We start from the raw sequence: 26,958 nt of genomic DNA on the forward strand, positions 1-26,958 counted from the left end.
ACACTGCCCCTGCCTCAGCCTAGAGTAGTAGAGTGCAGGGATCACAAAGTCAAATGCCTGCAGGAGCCAGATGTATAACCTGGAGGAGTGAAGCAGGCTGAGTGGGACAACGGTCACTGGGTCAGCCTGTGCCTGGTGTAGGGGGGACAGCCGCTCTTGAGTTCTAGTCGATGGTTGTTGTGAGATTGTGATGGTTCAGCATTGCCACATCTTATGATTTTCCAAGAAAAACTAGAAATCTAGATTTTTGTGTGAGGAATCCTGATTTGCAAATGTTAGCAACTAATCAGACGCATACACACATAGTGTAGGCCAAGCAAATCATGTCTCCAGCTGAAATTCAGCCCATGGGTCATTAGTTTGTGACCTTGGGCATAATGCTACCAACATCTGATGGGTAGAGAGTGTCAAGGTTGAGAAGAAGGCATGAGGAAACTGAAGGTGTTATGATCACTTTGGCCTCCATAGGGTTGTATCTGATGGTCTTCCCCATTGAGTGTGGATGAGGAATCTGAAGGTAGCAACCGATTCCTAGCTCCAGGATGATGCCAGTGGACAAAATGAGAGTGAAACTCACCTTCTTAACTATAAGCAATGGAGAGTCCCTGACGTGTAACATAGAGGCCCCAAAGAAAGGGGAAGACGTCCTCTCAAGGTTGAGAGGGGACGGGGAAAACCATTAGATGCAACCCTATGGAGGCCAAAGTGATCATAAGCCATTTCATAGTGGCTTAGGAGAGATGGCAAGGAAGAAGAGGTTACTCTTGACTAGTTTAGCAGTGAAGGGAAGCTGGAGGAGATATTGGAGAGAAACGTGATTCCCTTATCCCTAATCCTAATTCATTGGCAGGCCTGTATATCTCTGTAGATAGGAAGGAGGGAAACATTTGGAAATACTGCATTGAAGAAGGGAGGATAGAATCAAGAACACAGCTGGTGGAGTGTGTATTCTCTTGAGTAGAACTACAAAGAATGATGAGGGTAGATCCAGAGATGTTTTAAGGTACCTTGAAGTTTAGGGGATATCACATTGGCTTCATGTTCATAAAATAGAAGGTAAGATCATCAATCATGAGAGTCTTAGGGACAAGTTCTGTTATTTTCTTGCAGCTTTCACTGCTGACTACTACTTTTTTTTTTTTTTTGAGATGGAGTCTAGCTCTGTTGCCCAGGCTGGAGTGCAGTGGCGCAATCTTGGCTCACTGCAACCTCCGCCTCCCAGGTTCAAGCAATTCTCCTGCCTCAGCCTCCTGAGTAGCTGGGATTATAGCGCCACCACCATGCCCAGCTAATTTTTGTATTTTTAGTAGAGATGGGGTTTCACTGTGTTGGCCAGGCTGGTCTTGAACGCCTGACCTCGTGATCCACCTGCCTCAGCCTCCCAAAGTGCTGGGATTACAAGCGTGAGCCACCGCGCCTGGCCCACTGCTGACTACTTGTTAGAGTTACTCTTCCCTTCTCTGAACTTGCGATGTATTTGTGATTGGCTTTATGTTCCTTTGCACCTGATCATATATTTGCTGGTAATGTTCTCTACACAGTAATACGTCTCCTCACCATGATTAGAAGCTCTTTGAAGATGGTACTGAATCCTATGTATCTTATACTTGCTGCCTGCTTACTTCAAATGGAAAGAGTAACTGGTTTCATATTGTACCTTTTTGTCCTCTGGTAGGGTATCTGTGCAGATCAAGTGAAAGTTTCCAGCTATCATCGCTACCAAAGAGTAGAAATGAATGAAAACGCACTGGTGGAGCTAAAGAAGCTATTCGATGCCAAAGCTGAACACCTCCACCAGACCCTGGCCCTTCATTCTTATACTTCTGTGCTCTCAAGGTTGCAAGTGGAGTCTTACATCTATGCATTGCTCAGTAGTTCAGCTGTTCTGAGATCTTTAGTAATTCACCAGCAAGGCCAAGGTGTGTAAGTAATGAAGCTCTCACTCTTTCTTGCATTTTGAAATAAATAAAAAAATTGAGGGCTATAGTCTGGTTGAATTGACTGTATAGTAATTGGTCTTACAAGATACCATTTGTGCTTGCAGTTTTACCAGGCTTCCCCAAGTGTAGGATTGAGATCTGCATTAATGACATTTCCTGGGAGCATTGCCAGGTCTCCTTTGTCCGTGGCTGTCTTTCTCTGCTTCTGTAGGATGCCAGAAACTCACTATCTATCATTAATGTCCTTTGCTGTCCTAGTTAATGTGCTTGTTACCAAGTTGAGTCCAAATATAGTTTTTGATTATAAAAGTAATCATCGGAATACTTCTTCACCCTTTATCTCTTGTGGTTTGTTTGGGCTGCTTTGTTTGTAGGACTGTTTTGTTTAATTTTCCAACAGAGGATTAATAATGTTCTGAATTTTTCATCTTATTTTGGATTTTAAGAAATTAGTCTTTATGACATGAATATTAAGTATGCTTATTGAATTATGCAGTTTTTATTTCTGGGGGATACATTAGGATACTTTAAAGTAAAAGTCCCCCTCCCCTATTTTCTTAACTAATCAAATAACTGGGGGTAGATCAGAGATGTACTGATTTTCAAATAAAAAATAGTGGATTATGGCCAGGTGCGGTGGCTCACACCTGTAATCCCAGCAATTTGGGAAGCTGAGGTGGGCGGATCACTTGAGGTCAGGAGTTCAAGACCAGCCTGGCCAACATGGTGAAACCCCTTCTTTACTAAAAATACAAAAACTAGCTGGGCGTGTTGGCGGGCACCAGTAGTCTCAGCTACTCAAGAGGCTGAGGCAGGAGAATGGCATGAACACAGGAGGCGGAGGTTGCAGTGAGTCAAGATCGCACCACTGCACTCCAGTCTGGGTGACAGAGTGAGACTGTCTCAAAAAAAAAAAAAAAAAAAGGAATTATGATGAGGTTAGTTTTTCCGTTATTTTGAAATACTTCAAAGTTAAACACATTTTGGCTTGTCTGTTTATAAAAATTTAAATATTTTTATGTAACTTTTCTCCTTTTTTTTTAATCTGCACTAAATATTTTAAAGATTTTTTATTGTTGTTGGTTTAAGTGAAGACACTAAAAATTCCCCCCAAAACACCATTTATGAGAGACTCATTTAATCTCTCTCATTTACAGTGTCTAAGCAGACAGAAAGCATTCCCTCCGATCTGTGTCAACTAAAGGAATGCATTAGTGTCTTATTCATGTTCACCAGGAGGGTTAATGAAGATACTCAGTTTCATGATGATATTCTTCTCTGGCTGCAGAAATTGGTAAGGGGACAAAAATAGACACTGTAGTCTTTGTTTTATTTCTCTCATAATTTAGGAATTATCTGTTATTTCATTACATTTGGTCTTCAACAACTTTTTCAGCTAATTTATTTCATGAGTTTATTAATGACTTTTCTTTGATCATGATACATGGTAATAAGTTATTTATCTAGTGCATTATTAAGCACAAAGTATGTTTCTCTCTGATAAAGATTATGCTGAATGAACTCTGGACTTCAACTTTGAAAGAAATGAAAATGCAGGAAGTATGCTAAATTGAAGACTAGATGTATATTCAGCATATAGGTACAGGTTGAGCATTCCTAATTCAGAAATCTGAAACGATCCAAAATTCCAAACTTTTTGAGTGCTGATATGATGCCACAAGTGGAAAATTCCACACCTAAGTACTTAATAGAAACTTTGTCTCATGTACAGAATTACAAAAAATTTTGTATAGACCAACCTTCAGGCTCTATGTAAGGTGTATATGAAACAAATGAATATTGTGTTTAGACTTATGTTTCAGCCCCAAATGTATTAGATGTATTAGTCCTTTTTCACGCTGCTGATAAAGACATATCTGAGACTGGGAAGAAAAGGAGGTTTAGTTTGACTTACAGTTCCATATGGCTGAGGAGGTCTCAGAATCATGGCAGAGGACAAAAGGCACTTCGTACATGGTGGTGGCAAGAGAGAATGAGGAAGAAGCAAAAGCAGAAACCCCTGATAAACCCATCAGATCATGTGAGACTTATTCACTATCATGAGAATAGCACGGGAAAGACCGGCCCCCATGATTCAGTTACCTCCCACTGGGTCTCTCCCACAACAAAGAAGAAGAAGAATATTCTATCTTCTTCTGGGAGATAGAATTCAAGTTGATATTTGGGTGGGGACACAGCCAAACCATATTACCAAGATATCTTACGTTTATGCAAATATTCCAGAATCCAAAAATGTCTGAAATCTGAAATGCTTCTGGTCTTGTGCATTTTAGATAAGGTATGGATCAAAAAATTTTCTATATCTCATTCTTTCTGTCTTGTGATATTTAATGTCATGATTAAAACAGTTTCTTTTAAGAGAAAGAAGAAAGGTATAAGGATTTGAAAAACTTAGGAAAGATGTTAGGTGTGTTATAAGAAGAGGGGTATTTGTTTATTGGTTATGTTTATAGATTAAACTACTTGACTTATATTTTTTCACTTGTGGCCAGGAACATTAGTGACTTGTAATTTGCCAGAGAAGTAAAAACTAGATTTGTAGAGAATCTGCTTGTGATTTCATCATAGTACTATAGATTCATAGGCCTCTGGTGTGCCTCTGTGGTAGAAACTAAGCCAGTGAATAGTATGTCTTGTGTCTGGTTACTCTTTTGAAAGATTGCATGTATTGAAGCATTGGATAAATGACTTTACTAGACCCCTAGATAAATTATTCTTTTTTAAAAAAATAGTGAGATCATATGACCTTTATTGTTTAGGTGTCCGTGCTACAAAGAGTTGGCTGTCCTGGAGATCACCTCTTCCTTCTAAACCATATTCTTCGATGCCCCGCTGGTGTTAGTAAATGGGCTGTTCCTTTCATCCAGGTATGATGAATGGTTACCTCATTCTGAGGGGTTGGGGGAGAGGTTTTATTAGACATTTTTCCTAAAGAAATTGCTGGAAAAAAAAGACTATTTAAAAAATAGTAATATTTAAAATAAAAATCTTAAAATATATCCAGTATACATTTATAAAAGTTCTTAGGCTGAAACTTGGGCCACCCATAACTGATAGAACTGTACTAAGTTTGCTTGTGGTCTGGCTGGGTAGGTTCAGTCATATTTAACTCTACACAATTTCTGTGCAGGAAGGCTCACCAGGACTTTTTTCCCGTGGTACTCAATACAGCTTCCTAAGTCAATCTGTCTCACACCACAGTTGGTACAGGTCAAACAGAAGCCACCACATCTCAAAGTTCTTTAATACTAGCAGAGATCTTAGGCCTGTGGGATCAACTCTTGTATACTTAGGAGTTGACTATGTGGTTTTTAGATTCTCCTCTCTGCTGTTGCCTTTGGGTCATTAAGTTACTCATAGCAACCACTTAGAATGGGCAGGAGCCAAAATGTTTGCCAAGTTCAGCTTCTCCACATCTCCTTTGCTTTAGCATTTCTGGTGGCAAGAAGTCTGAATCTTATTAGGTAGAAGGAGGATTTTTTTGTTTTTGTTTTGTCTCTCTTTGGATTAAAGTAGCAGTAGTGTCCTTCATCCTATGTTGTTACAGATAATTGATGGAAACTGCTCAGCTACCTCTGCTCTTTGAGTACAGCTGACTCAGTGCCGCCAAGTAACCCATGGGCTGTGCTTTACTCTTGTGTATTAGGTACCAGTTTCAGCTTTGTTCTCTTAACAGCAACTTTGGTCAGAATGCTTGTGAACCAAGATTATGGACACTTGGGTTATTTGTTTTCTACAGTACGCTTTTTGCTTTTCTGATTTCAGATCAAAGTGTTGCATAACCCATCAGGGGTCTTTCATTTTATGCAGTCCCTTGCCCTGCTGATGTCTCCTGTCAAGTAAGTGTGGAAGAGCTTTGTGAAGTAGAGATTGAAATGCTTCTTTCTTCTAAAGGATTGGCTCCTGAAACTGCCTAGATCCAAAGAAGAACAGCTAAGGGAAGTGTTGGCATTCTAGAATTTAACATTGCAGATTTTCTTTGGGTTTGATTCTTGTTTCAAAGTGACTCTTCAACTGCTTATATATAAGCAACTATTTTTATGGGATCCCTGTTTTAGTGGGTTTGCCCCTCTTGTCATATATGCTATTGTGAAAGGTGCTACAGACAAAAAAGGTGATCTGTTTCTTGGAAGAAGAGATTTAATGCCAGAAGAGAAATAGCACAGAGAGATTTAAAGTGCTAAATTGTGAAGCTATGCAGTAGAAATGAAGAGAACAAAGAGTTGAATGGAGTAGTCAGAGAGGGTTTCATGGTAAATGAGCTGTGTTTGAAGAATGGATTGGACTGGGCATCGTGGCTCACACCTGTAATCCCAGTACTTTGGGAGGCCAAGGCAGATGGATCACCTGTGGGCAGGAGTTTGCGACCAGCCTGGCCAACATGGTGAAACTCCGTCTCTACTAAAAATACAAAAATTAGCCGGGCATGGTGGTGTAATCACCTGTAATCCCAGCTACTTGGGAGGCTGAGGCAGGAGAATCGTTTGAACCTGGGAGGCGGAGATTGCAGTGAGCCGAGATCGTGCCACTGCACTCCAGTGTGGGTGATAGAGCAAAACTCCATCTGAAAAAAAAAAAAAAGAATGGATTGGATTTCAGTAGGAGAATGGGACAATGGAGAACATGTAGGTGGGAGAACAGTGTGAGCAAAGGCCCCAACACAGGTTAGGATAGCTGTGCAGAGCACAGGTAGATCAGTGTGGCTGAAGCAAAGGTGTGTGCGGGAGCTGGTAATAAAGGTGGGTTGGATTATAGAAGTCCTTAAAATTAAATGAGGAATTTAGATTTGATGCCTTGCTGCCTTGGATACAAGGGCCTGCTCCTGCACATGGTAGATAATGATTTGACTCACAAGTGTTTTTGCATTGATATCTATGTTTTAGCCCTAAACAAGCCTCTCCATTACCTTTTTTCTTTTTTTTTTGAGATGGAGTCTCTCTCTTTCGCCAGGCTGGAGTGCAGTGGAACGGTCTCAGCTCACTGCAACCTCCGCCTCCTGGGTTCAGGAGATTCTCCTGCCTCAGCCTCCTGAGTAGCTGGGACTACAGGCATGTGCCACCACACCCAGCTAATTTTTGTATTTTTAGTAGAGACGGGGTTTCACCATGTTGGCCAGGATGGTCTCGATCTCTTGACCTCATGATCCACCCACCTCAGCCTCCCAAAGTGCTGTGATTACAGGCGCGAGCCGCCGTGCCCAGCCTCCATTCTTTTTTATTCAGTAAGTCATAGTTGCTAAAATAGTTTCCCTGGCAAGACTCTGTGAGCCTGGTTTGAGTTAAGGTCTGTAGCATATGTATTGAGGTCCTGCGTCATGCAGGGAGCTGTGCTAGTATAGCTGCTTTCTGCAATTACTCATCATTACTAATTCAGAATGGTTGCATTTGTCACCAAAATTAGTGCAGTTTTAGTAGCCTTGGTTTTTGGCCAGTTCTTATTCACTAATTTAAACCATTTGAAGATTGGGTTGATGTGTGGCTCTTCTTCAGGATGAGTGGATAATCCAGAATGCACTCACATGGGCCTTCATCTAAGTGATGGGAGTGATTATTCTTGTCCTTTAGAAATCGAGCTGAGTTTATGTGCCACATGAAGCCCAGCGAGCGGAAGCCATCCTCCTCAGGGCCTGGGTCTGGGACCTGGACGCTAGTAGACGAAGGAGGAGAAGAGGTAACTTTGTCATGTCTGCATTATTTTGATGAATTATTGTGCCCTCTTCTTATGCACCAGGTATTGTTCTAAGCACTTTTCACATAATATCTCATTTAATTCTCCCAGCAACCCCATGAGGTAAAGACTTATGATTCCTATTTTATAGATGAGGAAACTGAGGTGCAGGGCTGTGAAGTACCTTCTCTCAAACCATAGGGTCATTAAATGCAGAGCCTTTAGAGCCTGTGCTTTGAGCCAGTGTGCTGTGTTGCACCCCTTCTCTAGAATATCATTCTGTTCAGCTCGGAGAATTTGGCACTTGGAAATTAAAGTCATATTACATAAGATGTATATTAGGAGTTTCCTTATGTAGTAACAAGTTTCTGTGGTTGGAGCCTTACCTACAGATGGTGAATCTGAGTAATAAAGAGCTGGAGCTTAGCAAGGTTTTCCCTTAACTCATAAACTTCTTATCCGGAAATTCTCATTTGAAAGGTAGAAGATGGTTTTCCATTTTTAGTGATAATTTAATGATCGAAATACAGCTTCTCAAGATCACCCTTGTTAATTTTCCTTTCTACTATACCCATCGTGAGTATATTTGTAAGCAGTTTTGTTCTGCTGCTAATTGTCAGTTCTAGTCCTTTGTTTTGTTCTGAATCTTGATTTGATATTCTTGTCTAGGATGTTCAGTGACCAATTTATTATAATCCCTCTCTTAAAAGGAGGTGAGGCCAGGCACGGTGGCTCACACCTGTAATCCCAGCACTTTGGGAGGCTGAGGCAGGATCACGAGGTCAGGAGATTGAGACCATCCTGGCTAACATGGTGAAACCTCATCTCTACTAAAAATACAAAAAATTAGCCAGGCGTGGTGGCGGGCGCCTGTAGTCCCAGCTACTTGGGAGGCTGAGGCAGGAGAATGGTGTGAACCTGGGAGGCGGAGCTTGTAGTGAGCCAAAATTGCGCCACTGGGCTGCGCCCAGCCTGGGTGACAGAGCGAGACTCTGTCTCAAAAAGAAAAAAAAGGAGATGAAAGTGTTCAGCCAACAGTTTTCAGAATGACAGCCATGGCAGCTGTGGGATTGTGTCTGTGTATTTCCCAGAGTGCTCATTCAGAAGTGGGGAGTACCCGTCACAGTCGTTTTTCTCTTCCTGAGACTTGCAGGAGGAGGTGGTCAGGTGGTGGTAAATGATGTGGACGTGCAAGCGTCTTTGCTAGAAACTGAGGAATCATTCTGAAGCAAGCTTCTCAGGAACCAGTACAGATTGGTCTTTTAAAGATTGCAGTGGAAGTATGTTTTTTTTAGAGTGGTCTTTCTTGGGGGAGAAATCTTTTCTTCTGGTAGGTTTCCTGCATTTAATCCCAGACGGATAATGATTAAGGAGCATTATAATTACTTGTAATGATTAAGCATTATAAATACTTCCAGTCAAAATATCTGATTAATTATCTCACCCTGCATTGGTGCCTGGCTCCAGGTTAGCACTCCCTAAATATTCAGCGAATTCAAGAACTGGGGAATAGATGAGAAAGTTGGGAGTGCCATGGCCTCAGAAAAGGCTGTGGGGAGGAAGGCACTCTGAATTACCCACATCAGTGGTTTCTTGATACTAGCTATATACTAGAATCACCTGGGCAACTTGCAAACCTTGCCCAGGCCCACACCCAGACATCCAAATAGTTAAAAGCCTACCTGGTGGTTAAATGTACAGCTGAGTTGAGAATAGCTAAGTTGAGAACTGCCTTAAGTAGAGTTTCTGAAACACTTGTTTGTTAGACATTTTAGACACATAATAAGACTGTAAAAATTGAGTGGCTTAAGGAAATTTTGAATGATTTGCATTAGTCCCTTGTGGAAATTGAGGTGATACATTCTATTCTTCAGGTTCTCAGGATCTTTTTACTTCCTTCCCTTTTTAACGTTTATCTTAGGACATGAATCAACTTGGTTTCTAAGGTGACTTTAGTGCTCTGTGTCAAACAAAAAGACCGCAAAGATTTCCTCTATTTAATCTTTGTGTATGACCACTGTTATTTTTATATGGCTTTTGGCAGCACTGATTGACAACAGAACTTTAGTCATCTGTAGCAAATGTCAATTGCTTCCTCTTAAGTCTGTCGAATACTACATAGACCTTGATTTTGGGAGAAGAGAATTGCAGCTAACATAACTTGAACTCTCATCTATGGTTCTTGTTTTTTTTGAGATGGAATCTCATTCTGTCACCCAGGCTGGAGTGCAATGGTGTGATCTTGGTTCACTGCAACCTCTGCCTCCCAGGTTCAAATGATTCTCATGCCTTGGCCTCCCGAGTTGTTGGGATTACAGGTGCACGCCACCATGTCTGGCTAATTTTTGTATTTTTAGTAGAGATGGGATTTCACCATGTTGCCCAGGCTGCTCTTGGACTCCTGACCTCAGGTGATCTGCCTTTCTCGGCCTTCCAAAGTGCTGGGATTACAGGCATGAGCCACCGTGCCCAGCCCATCTGTGGTTCTTTAATTGATGTTATCAAAGCACTGATCCCTATAGTAAGGTCCTCACTCTAGAGGATTTCTTTTTTTCTATTTTCTTTGGGATGGACATTTAATGAGAGCAGTTTCATCACTGACCATGACCCAGATACATATAAAATTGTGCTTGCAATTTCAGGGGATTTACTGTGGAACTATCTCTGGAACTGAGACTATAAATTTCTGTCCTGGAGAAAAGGTCCATGAAGACTCATGAGGATATCACATGTATACCATTGAGACCTGTGATAATTTAACTCCTGTAACTCTGAATCATAGTGTGATCTGATCAAATCAGCTGACATGACTTTTTATCTTTTCCCTTAGGATGAAGACCCTGAGACCAGTTGGATTCTCCTTAATGAAGATGATTTGGTTACCCTTTTAGCACAGTTCCCCTTTCATGAACTCTTTCAACATCTTCTTGGGTTTAAAGTAAAAGGTAGACTCATTTCTCTTATCATGTGTAAAATGGGGTAGTGGCAAATGCAAACACAGAAACTCTGCATTGAGTCTTTTTTTTTATTTTGAGATGGAGTCTTGCCGTGTTGCCCAGGCTGGAGTGCAGTGGTGCGATCTCGGCTCACTGCAAGCTCCACCTCCCAGGTTCATGCCGTTCTCCTGCATCAGTCTCCCGAATAGCTGGGACTACAGGCACCCTCCACCATGCCCGGCTAATTTTTTTTTTTTTTGAGACGGAGTCTCGCTCTGTAGCCCAGGCTGGAGTGCAGTGCCCGGATCTCAGCTCACTGCAAGCTCCGCCCCCCGGGTTCACGCCATTCTCCCGCCTCAGCCTCCCGAGTAACTGGGACTACAGGCGCCGCCACCTCGCCCGGCTAGTTTTTTGTATTTTTTAATAGAGACAGGGTTTCACCGTGTTAGCCAGGATGGTTTCGATCTCCTGACCTCGTGATCCACCCGTCTCGGCCTCCCAAAGTACTGGGATTACAGGCGTGAGCCACCGCCCCCGGCCTAATTTTTTGTATTTTTAGTAGAGACGGGGTTTCACCATGTTAGCCAGGATGGTCTCGATCTCCTGACTTCATGATCCGCCTGCCTCGGCCTCCCAAAGTGCTGGGATTATAGGCGTGAGCCACTGCACCCAGCTTGAGTCTTACTTCTTGTGTAGGCTCCAACTCAGGTTTCTTGTGCCTAGCTGTTGTAGGCTTCTCTTGTGCTTGTAATTTCCCACTTGGTGCTTAAATGTGAGAAAGCTAACTAGCCTGCACATTGCCCAGCTTAAATTGTTTTTAATTTGCACATTGTCTCAAGTTTTTTCCCATTTCATGTTGATATGGGAGCCAGAGTAATGAGATTGTCAGTTCTTCTCCATCTTGGCTTTGAGTCCTCGTTAAATATGTGTACAGCTGTTTCCATTGGTGTTTTTTCATAGTAATTGTGATTTTTTTCTTTTATCTGATTAACTTCTAGGTGATTATTTACCTGAAACAACAAGACCTCAAGAGATGATGAAAATTTTTGCCTTTGCCAACTCGCTAGTGGAACTTCTGGCTGTGGGCTTAGAAACCTTTAATAGAGCACGCTATAGGCAGTTTGTGAAGCGAATTGGTTATATGATCAGGTAATACTGCCGTTGGTCCATTCTTCTCTGTTCCTTTTACCCTGGTCAGACACAGATACTGCATAATTGGGATGATGGACATTTTAGTTGTAAACCTCAGGTCTTATTTCTTGTGAAAGTTAAGATTTTTTCACCATCTATAAGATGGGAATTTCATAAGTGCTTCCAGTCAGCATATTTCGTTAATTATCTCAAATTTAACTGGCTTGCTAGATGATTGTTCTTGGAGTCGAGATCCCCAAAGCTGTTGCTGGGTTGAAGTCTGGGCGAGAGAGAAGGCATCTAGGAAAATGCAGGCTCTTACTGCTTCAAGTGTCTTAATAAATTTAGAGAATATGTACTGCTTTTCTTTGAATTAATTTTATACTCTTTTTTTCTGCTTTATTAATTTTAATTGTCTTTACTGGATCATTTCTTACAGCATATACACATGCTGTTATTCAACTTCCTTCCCCACCCAAAAGAAACTCCATAAAACTATCAAAACTTCTCTCCCTCCTTACTTTTGCTTCCAAAATAAAATTACTTTTAATTCATTTATTTTATCTTATTTTTTTATTTTTTTGAGACTAGTCTCACTCTTTCACCCAGGCTGGAGTGCAGTGGCACGATCTCGGCTCACTGCAACCTGTGCCTCCTGGGTTCAGGCAATTCTTGTGCCTCAGCCTCCTGAGTAGCTGGGATTACAGTTGCGCACCACCACACCCGGCTAATTTTTGTATTTTTAGTAGAGACGGAGTTTCACCACATTGCCCAGGCTGGTCTCAAACTCCTGGGCTTAAGCGTTCTGTCCGTCTTGGCCTCCCAAAGTGCTGGGATTACAGGTGTGAGCCACCGTACCTGGCCTAATTCACTTATTTTAGATATGTATCTATTAGCTTTATTAATCAGTCAAATGGTTATAGGATGCCCTGAAAGGGTGGGGGTCCCTTCTTTTTTTTTGAGACGGGGTCTCACTCTGTCACCCAGGCTGGAGTGCAGTGGTGTGATCTCGGCTCACTGCAACCTCTTCCTAGGTTAAAGCCATTCTCCCACCTCAGCCTCCTGAATAGCTGGGACTATTGGTGTGTGCCACCATCCCCAGCTAATTTTTTGTGTTTTTAGTAGAGATGGGGTTTCACCATGTTGGCTAGGCGGGTCTCCAACTCCTGACCTCAAGTGATCCGCCCGTCCTGACCTCCCAGAGTGCTGAGATTACAGGCATGAGCCACTGTGCCCGGCCTGGGGGTCCCTTCTGAGATCTAGAGAAAGCCTTGAGTATAGAGTTAGGAGAATGAGATAGTGGGAGGGAGGATGACTGGTGACTTGGAGATAAATTTGTTAAAAGCTAAAAGCCCATCTACCGTTATTAACAGAAGTCCATCCAGACATCTGTTTTCTGATTCTGCTTAATAAATAAGACCATAAATAAAATTGGTCCATGAGCTCACATACAGATATAGGATTGTGTGCTTACTGTATGCCAGGACTGTGATTTCTTATTTTATTTTCTCAGTAACTCTATAGGAAGGACATTGGTATCATTACTGTTTTAAGATCACTGTTTACATTATTGTGTAAATAACAGCTGTAGTATATTATGATTATTCTTTGTTTTTCTTTCCATCTGCTTACTTTTCTGTGAATCTAGTGCAGATTCGTCTCATACCTTCTAATTGCAGAACAATTTCCCATAAGGTCTCATTCTTCAGATCGCCTGTTAGTTCCCATTTTATTCCTCCATCCTCACTTGAACTTGCTTTTCCTCCCATCACTACCCAAACAGCTCCTACAGATGAAGATCTCTAATGAACCTTGTACTCCTGATCCACTGGCCAGTTCTGGGTCTCCTCATCCTACTTGGCATCTCTCACGTAGGTCACATAGCAGCCTTTCTTGTAGTTAGTTGATAATTTTATCCTTAAAACATTTTCTTTGCTTGGCTTCCAGGATACCACATTCTCCTGATTTCTCCACCATTTCACTGACAGTTCCTTTTCTGCCTCCTTGGTTGTTTCATTCTCACTTCCAGACTTCTTAATGTTAGAGTGTCTCAGGTCTCAGTCCCTGAACCTCTTCTCTTTATCTACTCTTGCTTCTTCAGATGTCATTCATTCTTCTTTAAATATCTAAACACTGTTACAATTCTCAGAGTTGTATTTCCAGCCCATACCTCTCTCATAAACACATTGTATATTCAGCTACCAACTCAGCACCTCCACTTGGATGACTTATTAACATTGTAATGTAATTCTCAAAGTGAACTCACTCTTCTTCCAAACTACTCCTCCTAGTTTCATTAAGTAGCAACTCTATTCTAGTTTCTCAAGCCAAAACACCTGGTGGCACCCGTGGCTTTTCTTTCTTTTATACCCCGCATTCAATCTAACTGCAAATTTTATCATCTCCACCATCAAAATACCATCTTTTATCAAATCTAAGATGCCACTAATTATTTTTTTAAGATATATTTTATATGCCACTAACATAGGGAAAATGCTGCCAAATTATGGCATCACATCATTAACATTAACATGGATTCTGACGTTCTAATTGCAGAGAGATTAGTGTGAAAGACATGCATTCTTTTGAATCAGTGAAACATGCTGTTTCCAGAATCTAGCTGCTTCTTACCACCTTCACTGCTAGCACCCCATTTCATTCCTAGACCTCCTGACTTATCTTCCTGCTTCTGACTTTGCCCACTGCCCACTTCTGCCCTTTTCCCACCTCAGTGTGTTTTTAAACAGCCAGTGTTGCTTATGAATTGTGAGTCAGCCCATTGTCTGCCCAGGACCCTACGGTGCTCCCTGCTGCACTCAGGGAAAAAGCCGAAGTCCTCACAGTGGCCTGCAGGGTGCCTCACGTTCTGGTTTCCTGCCACTTTTCTGATTTCATCTCCAGCCAGTCTCCCTCTTAGCACATTGGCCTCCTTGCTGTTCCTAATCATACCTGACACCCCTCAAAGCTTTTGCATTGGCTGTTTCTTCTATGTGGACACTCTTCTCATAGACACTCCTGTGATTCTTCACTTTTCCAGGCATTATCACATGTCCCTCTTCAGTAAGGCCTCTCATGCTCCCAACCCACCTCCTTACCCTGCGTACCCCTTCATCGCCAGACATACTTTATTCCCTTCTCTGGCTTTTTCTCAGTGTCACTTACAACCATGTGGCAGACTATATGTGACTTTATTTTATTTGTTGTCTCTTTGCCCTTCACTAAATGTAAGCTCTATGAAGGTAGGATTTTCTTTTCCCCATTTCATTACTTTCAGAACCTGGGCAGTAGTAGGTGGATAGTAGGTGCTCAATACATATGTGTTGAATAATGAATGTTGTAAATGTAATATAAAGGTGCAGATATTGAGCTAATGAAAAGTACTGTATTATCTTTCCTCATGCTCAGAATGACCGTTGGTTATGTAAGTGACCACTGGGCACAGTATATGAGCCATAACCAAGGCTCAGGATTGGCCCAACAGCCCTACTCTGTGGAGAAACTACAGGTTGAATTTGATGAGCTGTTTTTGAGGGCTGTCCTACATGTGCTGAAGGCCAAAAGGTAAGTAAGACATATGATATTTGGTGAGAAGTTACTTCCTCACTGATAAGAACCAGTCGAGTGAAAGCCACTTAAGTAGGTCTTTTATAATAGTTTCTTAGTGTATTTCATCTGTTTCTTATCGAGGGCAAATTCTTGGGCCTTAGTTTCCTTATCTGTAGTACCTCCCTGTTGGCTGAAATGGTCTCTCTCTCTCTCAATTTCATTCTGTTGTAAGATAACACTATTCTGGTGTCTCAGTTTTTTGCCACCCTGAACTTTTGGGGCAGCCTCGAGCAGGGGAAAACAGGATAGATTGTATCTGTCACATACCCACTGCGGTGCCCGCAGTGAGAAGCGGTAGGTGCGCAGCATGTGGTGCAAATGATTTGCTGATTTTATTGTTCAAGTTGCCTTCCTGTAAGGGTTTTAAGGTCTGGGAATGTCATGGATCTTGGTTCCCTATCTTAGCTTTGTAAATACTGTCTTTGGATCATGCTGTCTGTGTCACTGCTTGTAGCCTAGGACCTGTTTGAGGCATAGGCAGGGGCACAGCTGCACATCCCGTGCTCCCTTCCCTGAGCCACTGGCCCAGTTGAGTGGGCTTTGCTGCAGAATTATGCCCTCCACTAGGAGATGCAGGCCTGCCTCCACCCCTGCCCAGCTCTACTTATGAACTACTAGCTCTCCCCTATTTTGGCCCTCTCCTGAGCTAGTTGTCTACACTCCCTCTTGCCATGTGACTCTTAGCCTCAGCCCCCGATTTATTCTGTGTTGTATAGTCAGTTTGGGTTTTGGTCTGCCATTTACTGTTACCCTGGGAAAGTCACTTAATATTTGTGGTCTCACTTTCTTCATTTATAAAATGGAGATGGTGATAATGATACTACTGTGCCATTAACCTCGTGGATATGTGATGAGGGTGAATTGTGGTAATATGAGGAAATACATTTTAAACCACAAAGGACTTTTCAAATGTAAGTGGGGGTTGTTCTTGTGTGGTTTCATACGGGGAATAGAATAATCTAGAGACTTAGAGAAAGATCAGGAATTCTTAGCTAAGTGTTAACCACTTTTAGACACTGTGAAGGCATAAGTCTAACTTAAATAGAACTTGGGTATAGAAATTTATCTTTTTTTTTTTTTTTGTGATGGGGTCTCACTTTGTTGCCCAGGCTGGAGTAGCATGATCTTGGCTCACTGCAACCTCTGCATCCCAGGTTCAAGCGACTTTTCCACCTCAGCCTCCCAAGTAGTTGGGATTACAGGCACTTGCCACCATGCCCGGCTAATTTTTTGTGTTTTTAGTAGAGATGGGGTTTCACCATGTTGGCCAGGTTGGTCTTGAACTCCTGACCTCAAGTGATCTGCCCAGTTCAGCCTCCCAAAGTGCTGCGATTACGGATATGAGCCACCACACCTGGCCTTATCTTTAGATTACTCCTGTTACACATATACCGTAAATTTTGTGGTCTCATGAGATGCACCAAATCCTGTTCAGGATTGTCAGGGCAGCAGTGCAGTAGCACCTGCCCACTGACACCAGCCTGGTACATGGGAGGAGTCTTCCTTCTCTGATCTGTCACTTATTTTTGTGCTTGCTTAGCGGAGAGGCAAAGCTGTCATCCTACTTACTGGGGCTTATATATTCAGCTGTGAACCCTTCCTGTAACATTGTGTATATAATTCACAAAGATAACTGTTTTAAAATGTTGACAGCTATTGTTCTTAAGTTTATTTTAGGAAACAAATTATATGAGAACCAGATATTTAAAGCCATGAAATTTAAATTTATTTGGCACTCAAATGGAAATTTCTGGCAATAGCTATCCCTTCAACCTAAAACAAAACTAAACTATACTAAAAGACAGACAACAAAAATAGAAGTCAGGACTGGGCATGGTGGCTCACACCTGTAATCCCAGTACTTTGGGAGGCTGGGGTGGGCGGATCACCTGAGGTCAGGAGTTTGAGACCAGCCTGGCCAACATGGTGAAACCCCATCTCTACTAAAAATACAAGAATTAGCCAGGCTTGGTGGCAGGAGCCTGTAGTCCCAGCTACTCAGGAGGCTGAGGCAAAAGAATCACTTGAACCTGGGAGGTGGAGGTTGCGGTGAGCTGAGATTGCACCATTGCACTCCAGCCTGGGCAGCAGAGTAAGACTCTGTCTCAAAATATATATATATGTACATGTATATAAATACCTATATAAATATATATGTGTGTGTGTATATATATGTGTATGTATATATGCCAGACTTCCTGAATGTCTGCCATATAGGGAATTTTATAGCCTGAAATACACCCTGTTTGTGATTTTACTTTTAAGTCCTCTACAATTTTCCTTCTTTGTTTTGGGGTTATAAAACAGCATCAAGTCCCATGTGAAGTGTTAGGATAGTTAATTAATAAGATAGAAACCTGGCCCACCTGACCTTAGAGAAGTTTCCTAATCTCTTAGTCAGGAGTCTAGCTGGCTTTTCTGGAGTCCAGGTGAGTGTGGGTTTGAGCTACCAGTTGCCTGTTTAGGTTCGTAGATGTGGATTAGGCATAATACACTATTCATTTTTTTAAAATTTGGTTTATTTGTAATTAGATAATTTGTAATAGGATAATTTGTAGTAGTTGTGCCTCCTATTTTTTTAAGTTTCTTTTTTTTTTTTAAATTTAATAGCAGGTAAGTTGCTATACATTCCTTAGCAGATTTCTTTTTTCTTTTTTTTTTTTTGAAATGGAGTCTCACTGTGTTGCCCAAGATGGAGTGTAACCTATGCCTCCCGGGTTCAAGCAATTCTCCTGCCTCAGCGTCCCGAGTAGCTGAGAGTGTAGGCGTGCACCACTGTGCCCAGCTAAGTTTTATATTTTTAGTAGAGATGGGGTTTCACTACGTTGGCCAGGATGGTCTCGAACTCCTGACCTCAAGTGATCTGCCCGCCTCAGCCTCTCAAAGTGTTAGGATTACAGGCATGAGCCACTGCACCCGGCCATTCCTTAGCAGATTCTGACTTGGGGCATGGCCACCATCCTGATACAAGTTTTTTTTTTTTAGTTGTGGTAACATTCACATACAATTTTAATAAGCATCTATCTATTGAATGCTGATTGTTTTTGAGATACTGGTTTAGATAGCAGATAATTAAAATACAGGGTTCTAGTTATAAACTGGTTTATATAAAAATGAACAAGACCTGGTTTCTGCTCTCAAATTGTGGTTAGGTTAGTATGTTATATGTAATTTACAGTACCTTGAGGTGTTTCTCATGTTGTGTTTTAAGAATCACTTGAGGCCGGGCGCGGTGGCTCAAGCCTGTAATCCCAGCACTTTGGGAGGCCGAGGCGGGTGGATCACGAGGTCGGGAGATCGAGACTATCCTGGCTAACATGGTGAAACCCCGTCTCTACTAAAAATACAAAAAACTAGCCGGACGCGGTGGCGGGCGCCTGTAGTCTCAGCTACTTGGGAGGCTGAGGCGGGAGAATGGCGTGAACCCGGGAGGCGGAGCTTGCAGTGAGCCGAGATCACGCCACTGCACTCCAGCCTGGGAGACACAGCGAGACTCCGTCTCAAAAAAAAAAAAAAAAAAAAAAAAAGAATCACTTGAGTCTGAGTCACCAAGGGTGGCTATAAAAGGTGCAAATTCTTGTGCCCCAGCTCTGACCTACAAAATCATGGTCTTTATAGGTGAGGCTTGGGAATCTGCATTTTCCACAAAGTCTCCAGGTGGTTTTTCTGCCACTATAGTGTGAGGCTTACTGGCAAAAGGTATGATGATGGCAAAGTCAGGTATTGATGGAGTTCTGTAATAGCACAGAGGAGGAAGTCCAAGGAGGGCTTGACCCATGGAAGCAGCCAGCCTGGAGGTGTGGGGTCTCTCCAGGCTTGGTGGAATGCAGTAGTAACTGAAGGAAGGCAGAGAGGGCTCTGGTTGGAAATATGGGTCAGAGCCATCCTGTGGAAGCCTTTGAGTGTGGGCTGAGGAGTTTGAACTTTGTTCAGTGCTCAGAGAGGAGTCACTGGATGGATTTAGATTTTCCTCTCACCCACTACACATGTGTCTGTGTGCACATGTGTACCTGTATGTGTGCTCAGACACGCACATCCACAGCTGGCCTTTCTGCCATCCACTACTGTCTGTGCCTTAGTAGCCTGTGTGAGTTGGTGCTAATATCCATGATAATAATTATTATTATTTTTGAGATGGAGCTTCACTCTTGTTGCCCCGACTGGAGTGCAATGGTGTGATCTTGGCTCACTGCAATCTCTACCTCCTGGGTTCAAGTGATTCTCCTGCCTCAGCCTCCCAAGTAGCTGGGATTACAGGCATGCGCTGCCACACTTGGCTAATTTTGTATTTTTTGTAAAGATGGGGTTTCACTGTGTTGGTCAGGCTGGTCTTGAACTCCTGACCTCAAGTGATTCATCTGCCTCGGCCTCCTAAATTGTTAGGATTACAGACGTGAGCCACCATGCCTGGCCATATCCATAATTGTTGTCTTGGTTTTTGCGAGGATGGTTTAAGTTGATATTGTACTTATATGTGTACACACACACATGCACACATTGTAGTGGATAGAACAGTCCCTGGTGCAGACTGGGTGGTTTGTATTTGCTGTTATTCTTAGCCATCCTTGAGGTGTGTATGACTAAAGCATATTAGAAAAATCGTAGTGTGATTTAAGAATCTTTTTTTCCTTGAGAGCCAATGGTTTTTCTACTTTCTTAATGTAATGAAGCTGATTAATAAATAAAACGATTCCTGCTTACATGCAGACTTGGCATTTGGCTGTTTATGTCCGAGATGCCCTTTGGGACTCTGTCTGTGCAAATGCTGTGGAAGCTCTTCTACCTCATGCACCAGGTGGAGAGCGAGAACCTGCAGCAGCTCTCCTCCTCCCTGCAGCCCGCCCAGTGCAAGCAGCAGCTCCAAGGTACGGCCCCACCGAGCAGTCGGTGTTCTGCTCTCCCTATCTTTTTGTGCTTCTCTTCAGGGCTTAATTTTTACTTTTAGAGGGACTAAGAGAAAATGTTTTGCTCTACATACGTATTCAAGGGTAATGATTTTGAAATTCAACAGACTGCTTCACAGTTTTGATGTATTAAACAGCAACTAGCATATCTGAAATCAAAATTTGATTAGTCCCAAACAGTATGCCAATACACACAGTATTCTAACTTTTAGGAAGCACTTTTTTTTTTTTGCATTTGTGTGTGAAATTATTCTAGTTGGCAGTTGTATTAACAGATATGTATTAATTGTCTAGAAATTTGTTAAGGCTTTGTGCCCAGCCGTTCCTCTAATATCTTTCTTTTATTGCTGTTTTTTTAAAAGTTGTATTGTTTTTATGAACTAAAGATATAGATAGGTGTACTTTAAAAATAAATTTTGGTGAAAACTTAAGTTTTTGTGTCATACCACCTCTAAACTATAGAATATTTATTTATTTTTATTTATTTATTTATTTTGAGACAGGGTCTCACTCTGTCATCCAGGCTGGAGTGCTCTTGGCTCACTGCAACCTCCGCCTCCTGGGTTCAAGTGATTCTAGTGCCTCAGCCTTCTAAGTAGCTGGACTTACAGGTCCACACCACCACACCTGGCTAATTTTTGTATTTTTAGTAGAGACCTGGTTTCATCTTGTTGCCCAGGCTGGTCTTGAACTCCTGACCTCAGGCCCACCTCGGTCTCCCAAAGTGCTGTGATTACAGGTGTGAGTCACCGTGCCTGGCCAGGACATTTACTTATCACAAAAATTACAATGTTCAAAATGAAAAACGCTATTTAATTAGATGTATATTGTAGTGATTTTAAAAAACTACCCTATACATTAAAAAATGATGGACAATATACTGAAATACAAGATTAAAAAGAAACACAAAAGATAATTCTATTTTCCAAATGTTTTTTCCTTCACAACAGGAAGTAAAGACTGTTTTCCAAATTTTTAAATGTCTGTATCACTTAAAAGAAAACCATATACTTTAAAAATTATTGAGCCTCTACTGTTTGCAAAGTAGTTTGTGCAGACATTCATGATTTATTTTTTTATTTCCATTTCTTTTTTTGAGATGGAGCCTTGCCCCAGCTGGAGTGCAGTGGCGCAGTCTCGGCTCACTGCAACCTCTGTCTCCTGGGCTCAAGTGATTCTCCTGCCTCAGCCTCCTGAGTAGCTGGGATTACAGGTGTGCACCACCATGCCCAGCTAATTTTTATATTTTAGTAAAGACAGGGTTTCTCCATGCTGGCCAGGCTGGTCTTGAACTCCTGACCTCAAGTGATCCACATGCCTTGGCCTCCCAAAATGCTGGGATTATAGGCATGAGCCACCGCACTCAGCCTCCATTTCTCTCTCTCTAGATTGATGTCTTTATTCTTCTGTTTCTGTTTTTTTCTTTTCTGGGGCTCTGCATGCATCCCCTTTTGTCTCTTGTTTTTCTTTTTATCTTTTTAGTGGTAGCTCTGGACTCCTTTACATTGTTCTGCTTTGTAAAATGCTTCTCTGCTGTCCTGGGGGCAGTGCTTCTATTAGACTGTTGCCATGGTTGGACCTGGGCTTACGAGTGAGCTAGGTGAGAGGCCTCACAGCCATTGTCTGTCCTCTGGCGGCTATTTCTGTGGTTGAAATAGCTAACACAGAAGCAGACATTTCCTTTGGAAGTGCTGGGATGGTCAGCAGCACTTCTTTTTATACCTGAATCCTGGGTAGGTCTCCTTTGTAGTGTCATCTCCCTTCATTGCGGACTTACTATCTGCCAGGCTCTGTGTTACCATGTGGCAGATGGAGCCGATATTGAACAGCTCAGCTCTGTAGTGGATGTGATTCCAGACCCTGAAGCGGCAGTACCAGCCTTGCCTTGCCCTGGAGCTTTGGATCCTGCTGCTGGAGTTCTCTGTCTGGACTCCAGGCTCCCATGGCACTTTTATCTTTATCTCCCTTAGGGCCTGTATCACCTGACACAGGAGCTAGTGGCACAGTAGAGAAGTTTCGTCTGCCTTATTACATTCTAAGCTTGAGATTGGAGTCTTTGCACTGATCTCCTGCTCTAATTTGCTGTTTTTTCATCTTCTCCTTTGCTTAATCTTTTATAAACCAATTTTGTTAGGAGGCTTGGTTTTTATTGTTTGTGGAAGAATAAGGCTTCCTAACGTATTTTACCTTCCTAACTTTTTATATTTAATAATTGCCAGAAGTGCTTATTCTTTATAACCAGTTCTTATTTATCTGTGGTAATGGGGGTAGGGTGAGCTTGAAATCAGTTTCCAAGGAACACATTTTAACTAGTTTTAACATTTCCTAACTAACACATTTCTCAGCAGTGATTGTTAAAAACTGGTCTGTTTTAATTTGGCTTCTTTTTGTTTATTTCTAGTCTGATCAACATTCTGACTACTAGTAAAGTGTAGCCATAAGCAAATTCGATGATAAATAAATGTAGAAATATGTTTGTTTGTCCTTATAGTTAATATTTTAAAAGCTAATTAGAAAGTTATTTCACTTTCCCATTGTTTTTTCTATAGAATTATTTAAAATATAATGCCTTTTCCTTGATTTGTACCTTGAACATTGTAAGTTGGAATGATAATTCTTTTTTTTCTTTTTAAATATCCTTTCACAATGTAAGTTAGAATGATCATGCCAATTTTCATTATTCTGAGAATGTTCTGTGTAATAATTTCCACTCTAAATCCAATTTGGAGATGGAAAATGAAAATTGGTTTGGTAAATGTCCTGGAGTTATTTTGAAAATGCAGGAAATTTGGTGAGCTATCTTGGTTTCTCAAATGTGTAAATGTGAACGGAATTATTGGCTTGTTGCCTTCTTACTGTGAAAAGTTCCATCAAGGATATGTATAGAAATATATATATATTTTTATATATATATATTTTATTTTTTAATTTATTTTATTTATTTATTTTTTAAATTTTTAAATTTTTTTTGAAACAGAGTCTTGCTCTGTTGCCCAGGCGGGAGTGCAGTGGCATGATCTTGGCTCACTGCAACCTCCATCTCCCAGGTTCAAGTGAGTCTCCTGCATCAGCTTCCTGAGTAGCTGGGACTACTGGCATGTGCTACCACGCCCAGCTAGTTTTTGTATTTTTAGTAGAAGTGAGGCTTTACCATGTTGGCCAGGCTGGCCTCAAACTCCTGACCTCAAGTGATTTGCCTGCCTTCGGCCTCTGAAAGTGCTGGGATTACGAGTGTGAGCCACAGAACCTGGCCAAGGACATATATTTTTTCAATGGGCTTTTTTTTCCTTTCCACTGTACAACTTTGCATCTAGTTTACTGTCATGTATATTTGTGAATATTGCCTTCTAATGGCAGAATTTAGTATTGCTTACACAACATCCTTTGCGATATAGGCAAAACACATCACATTTATTATATTGTTTATGACATTCATTAGTATTTCAGTTACGGTTATAACTAATTTCTTGCCCCCAGTTTTTCTTTATAAGCAAATCTCTTTTTTTGGAATGCCCTATTTGTGCCAAGTAGTTTGCTAGTATTAGCAGTTTTCATTAGTCAGGTCTTTGTTTGTCTGATGGTTACCAAGTAGCTTCAAGTGTGCCTTTGAAATTGGCAGTACTGCCTTTGAAGGTGACTGCCTAGTGACAGCAGCAGTGCTTTGCAGTTAACAAAGCACGTCACCAGTGACATGCTGTTTAATCTTCTTCTTAAATAACCTTTTGAAACAGATGTGCGAACTGAAGCTTAGAGATGTTAAATGTCTCTTGTGAGGTTACATTATATTTAGAGTTCATTGGAATTTCAGAGGCCATCTGGTCCAGCCTCATTCCTGATGCCTGTAGAAATCTATTTTGGAACAAAGAAAGAACTTTTGTATCTTTAAATATTCCTAAATCTTTTTCTCTGGAAGAGTGATTAAAAGATGTAAATTTATTCTTTCCCCACTTTACTTTTCTTGATATGAACTTGCAGACCCAGAACATTTCACCAACTTTGAGAAGTGTCTTTCTTCTATGAATAGCTCAGAAGAGATTTGCCTTCTGACTACCTTTGCTCAGATGGCTCAGGCCAGAAGAACCAATGTGGATGAAGACTTCATAAAAATTATTGTTCTGGAGATATATGAGGTTAGAATATGAAGTTTTAGAAATTAGCTAAAAAATGTTTTCTTTTGGATTGTCCATCTGTTGATTTTTTGGGGGGGATTTGTTTTACAAACTGTGACTTATTTAGCTACTGTCTACACTTTTGAGAAGGGATGGAGAATCAGTGGAACATTATTTTGCTACAGGGGTTATTGAAAATGTGAATTATATCCATTCCCCAGTACTTATTATCTTTTGAAATTTGTTGCACCACTTTCAGTAAGGAAGAGACAGTGTGATACAGCCTGACACTTACAGTTTTTATGCTGTATGTTTCCCTCACCCCACCCCTTCAGCTAAACTCTTCCACTCCAGCTAGTAGCAGAAACCTAGCTTCCCAGCCAGTTTAAATGAGATGGTGGGAAGAATATTGAACCTGGAGTTAGGATACGTGTGTTTTAACTCTGCTATTAATTGACCATCTCACATCAAAAAAGATAACGTATAACCCCAGGCTTCATTTTCCTCATCTATAATATGAAATTACAGGCTAGGATGAGATCCTTGCATTCTACATCTTTTCAGTAAGCCATCCATGAGGGTGAAGGGGAGTGAAATTTTGACCCCTGAGCATCTAGGGACTAGCCCAAGGTGGTTACCAAAACGTTCATTGGAGTTTTTTGTATATTTTAAAAGCCCTGCACATTTTACACTTTAAACTCTCGTGTATCTGTTGCTCTGCATACAAAATATGTCCTCCAAACTATTCAAGTGTACTCAAGTAAAATTATGTTTGAAGATGATTATTTGGGTTTTATTATCTTCCCCTAATAATCCATTTGAGAATGACAAACCTGGATGTTCTTTCCGGGATCAAATACTTGATTCAGCGATTCCTATACCTGTACTTCATAACTATGCATAAAGTTAAGATCTCGATGGATCTGGAATTCAGACTGTCTTTGATCTGAAAAACTTGGGGAGACAAGACATATTTTCACATACATTAAGTGACATTCTCAAGATCTGTTGCTAAAGTAATATTTATGCTCTTGAGTAAAGTTTCCAGTGTTTTGTCTAGGAGTCACAATAAAAATTACATTCTATATTACATTCTGATCCTTTGTGTGTATGTACAGTTGAAGCAATACTTAATCTACCTGTGAAGCACTATTACATTTTTCCATTTTATTTTATTCTCTATGTTATTTTTCTGTTTATTCCATTGTGTTAAAAAATACCATTGGCATTAATGGATTGTAACATAGACTTTGAAAGACTTAATTCAAAACAAGTTGGTAAACATTAATGTTTTAGAAGACCTTGTAGTTAGGGATCTTATTTTGTAGGGGAAGCTAGGCATTTCCATGAAATACATTCTGATTTTCACCATTGTAGTGATTTCCTCAAATTTAGAAAAGTTTTGAAACTGCAGGAACCGTTTTATTATTACCGACGAACTTTGGGATATGCTTTTTGAATCCACACTTGAAGTCATTGTTATAAAAAGTTGCCATTCTCTTATATTCCTCTCCCTCCACCTTTCAGCCTCAGAGTAGACAGTTGCCTATATGAAGTTTTAACATTTTTTGGAACATAGTGTCAACTAAGGCTCAATATAAGATTCTTTCTGCTTTGCTTGAAAAAACTATATAAGGGTGTTTTGACTGATAATTGATATTGAAAGTGCCATCTTCTTCCCCCTGTTCCCTATTTAGGTATCTTATGTCACCCTGTCTACCAGAGAGACTTTTTCAAAGGTTGGTCGAGAGCTTTTAGGGACCATCACAGCTGTTCATCCTGAGATAATTTCTGTTCTTTTGGATAGAGTTCAAGAGACCATTGACCAGGTTGGAATGGTAAGAGCGCTGATTTTGTTTGTTTTGTTTTTTTAAATCTTGGAGTAATGGAACATTGGCAAAAATAGGAAGATTCTTGGGAATGATCTTGTCACTGCAGGTATAAACAGGATGAAAGGAACTAACATTTACTGTGCCGGCCTCTGTGTCATTCACTGTGCCAACTTGGGATTAGCTGCTGCTTATAAAAAGATGTGATTGTTTCTCTCAAATCTCAAGGTTGACCTGTTCACCTCCTTCAATAACATATTTTTACTTTACTTATGACCTATAGTTAATTAACAGTTTTATTTCATAACTTGTTTGGCTTTCATAGTTTTTATATTTTGTACCTGGAATAAACAACTGACAAAGAAGGTCCTATTTAAAGTCAGTCAAAAGCAAAATAAATAGTATGTAGTAATAAGTTGAGGAGGACACAGATTTAATTTGTTTCTGTCATTTTGCAATCTTCATGTAGTTTTTCAAATGTTTTCTTGAGATGTAATTCACATACCATACAATTACCTATTTAAAGTGTGTAAGTCAGTGGTTTTTAGTCTATTCACAGGTATGTGAAACTCTCAACACAGTCAATTTTAGAGCATTTTCATCACCTCAGAAAGCAACCCCATAGACTTCAGCTATCACTCTTTTTTTTTTTTTGAGATGGAGTTTTGCTCTTGTTGCCCAGGCTGGAGTGCAGTGGCTCAATCTTGGCTTGCTGCAACCTCTGCCTCCCAAGTTCAAGTGATTCTCCTGTTTTAGCCTCTCAAGTAGTTGGGATTGCAGGTGCCCGCCACCATGCCCAGCTAATTTTTTTGTAT

General features: G+C 41.0%; 1 protein-coding gene across 9 annotated transcripts in view; it reads left to right on the forward strand.

The window, feature by feature from the left end:
- The window catches only part of LOC105499564 (ectopic P-granules 5 autophagy tethering factor), a 137,322-nt gene that overhangs the window by 12,613 nt on the left and 97,751 nt on the right, over positions 1 to 26,958 (forward strand). For all 9 annotated transcript variants that reach the window (XM_071085434.1, XM_071085433.1, XM_071085435.1 and 6 more), the window contains 11 exons: positions 1,676 to 1,919; positions 3,098 to 3,234; positions 4,721 to 4,828; positions 5,727 to 5,800; positions 7,526 to 7,631; positions 10,459 to 10,573; positions 11,563 to 11,713; positions 15,101 to 15,256; positions 20,009 to 20,166; positions 24,181 to 24,335; positions 26,012 to 26,152. In XM_071085434.1, the coding sequence (XP_070941535.1) occupies positions 1,676 to 1,919; positions 3,098 to 3,234; positions 4,721 to 4,828; positions 5,727 to 5,800; positions 7,526 to 7,631; positions 10,459 to 10,573; positions 11,563 to 11,713; positions 15,101 to 15,256; positions 20,009 to 20,166; positions 24,181 to 24,335; positions 26,012 to 26,152 (1,545 nt within the window). The remainder of the gene's footprint in view (positions 1 to 1,675; positions 1,920 to 3,097; positions 3,235 to 4,720; positions 4,829 to 5,726; positions 5,801 to 7,525; positions 7,632 to 10,458; positions 10,574 to 11,562; positions 11,714 to 15,100; positions 15,257 to 20,008; positions 20,167 to 24,180; positions 24,336 to 26,011; positions 26,153 to 26,958) is intronic.

The sequence above is a fragment of the Macaca nemestrina genome, chromosome 19, assembly GCF_043159975.1.
Source record: "Macaca nemestrina isolate mMacNem1 chromosome 19, mMacNem.hap1, whole genome shotgun sequence".
In the NCBI taxonomy this organism is placed as follows: Eukaryota; Metazoa; Chordata; class Mammalia; order Primates; family Cercopithecidae; genus Macaca; species Macaca nemestrina.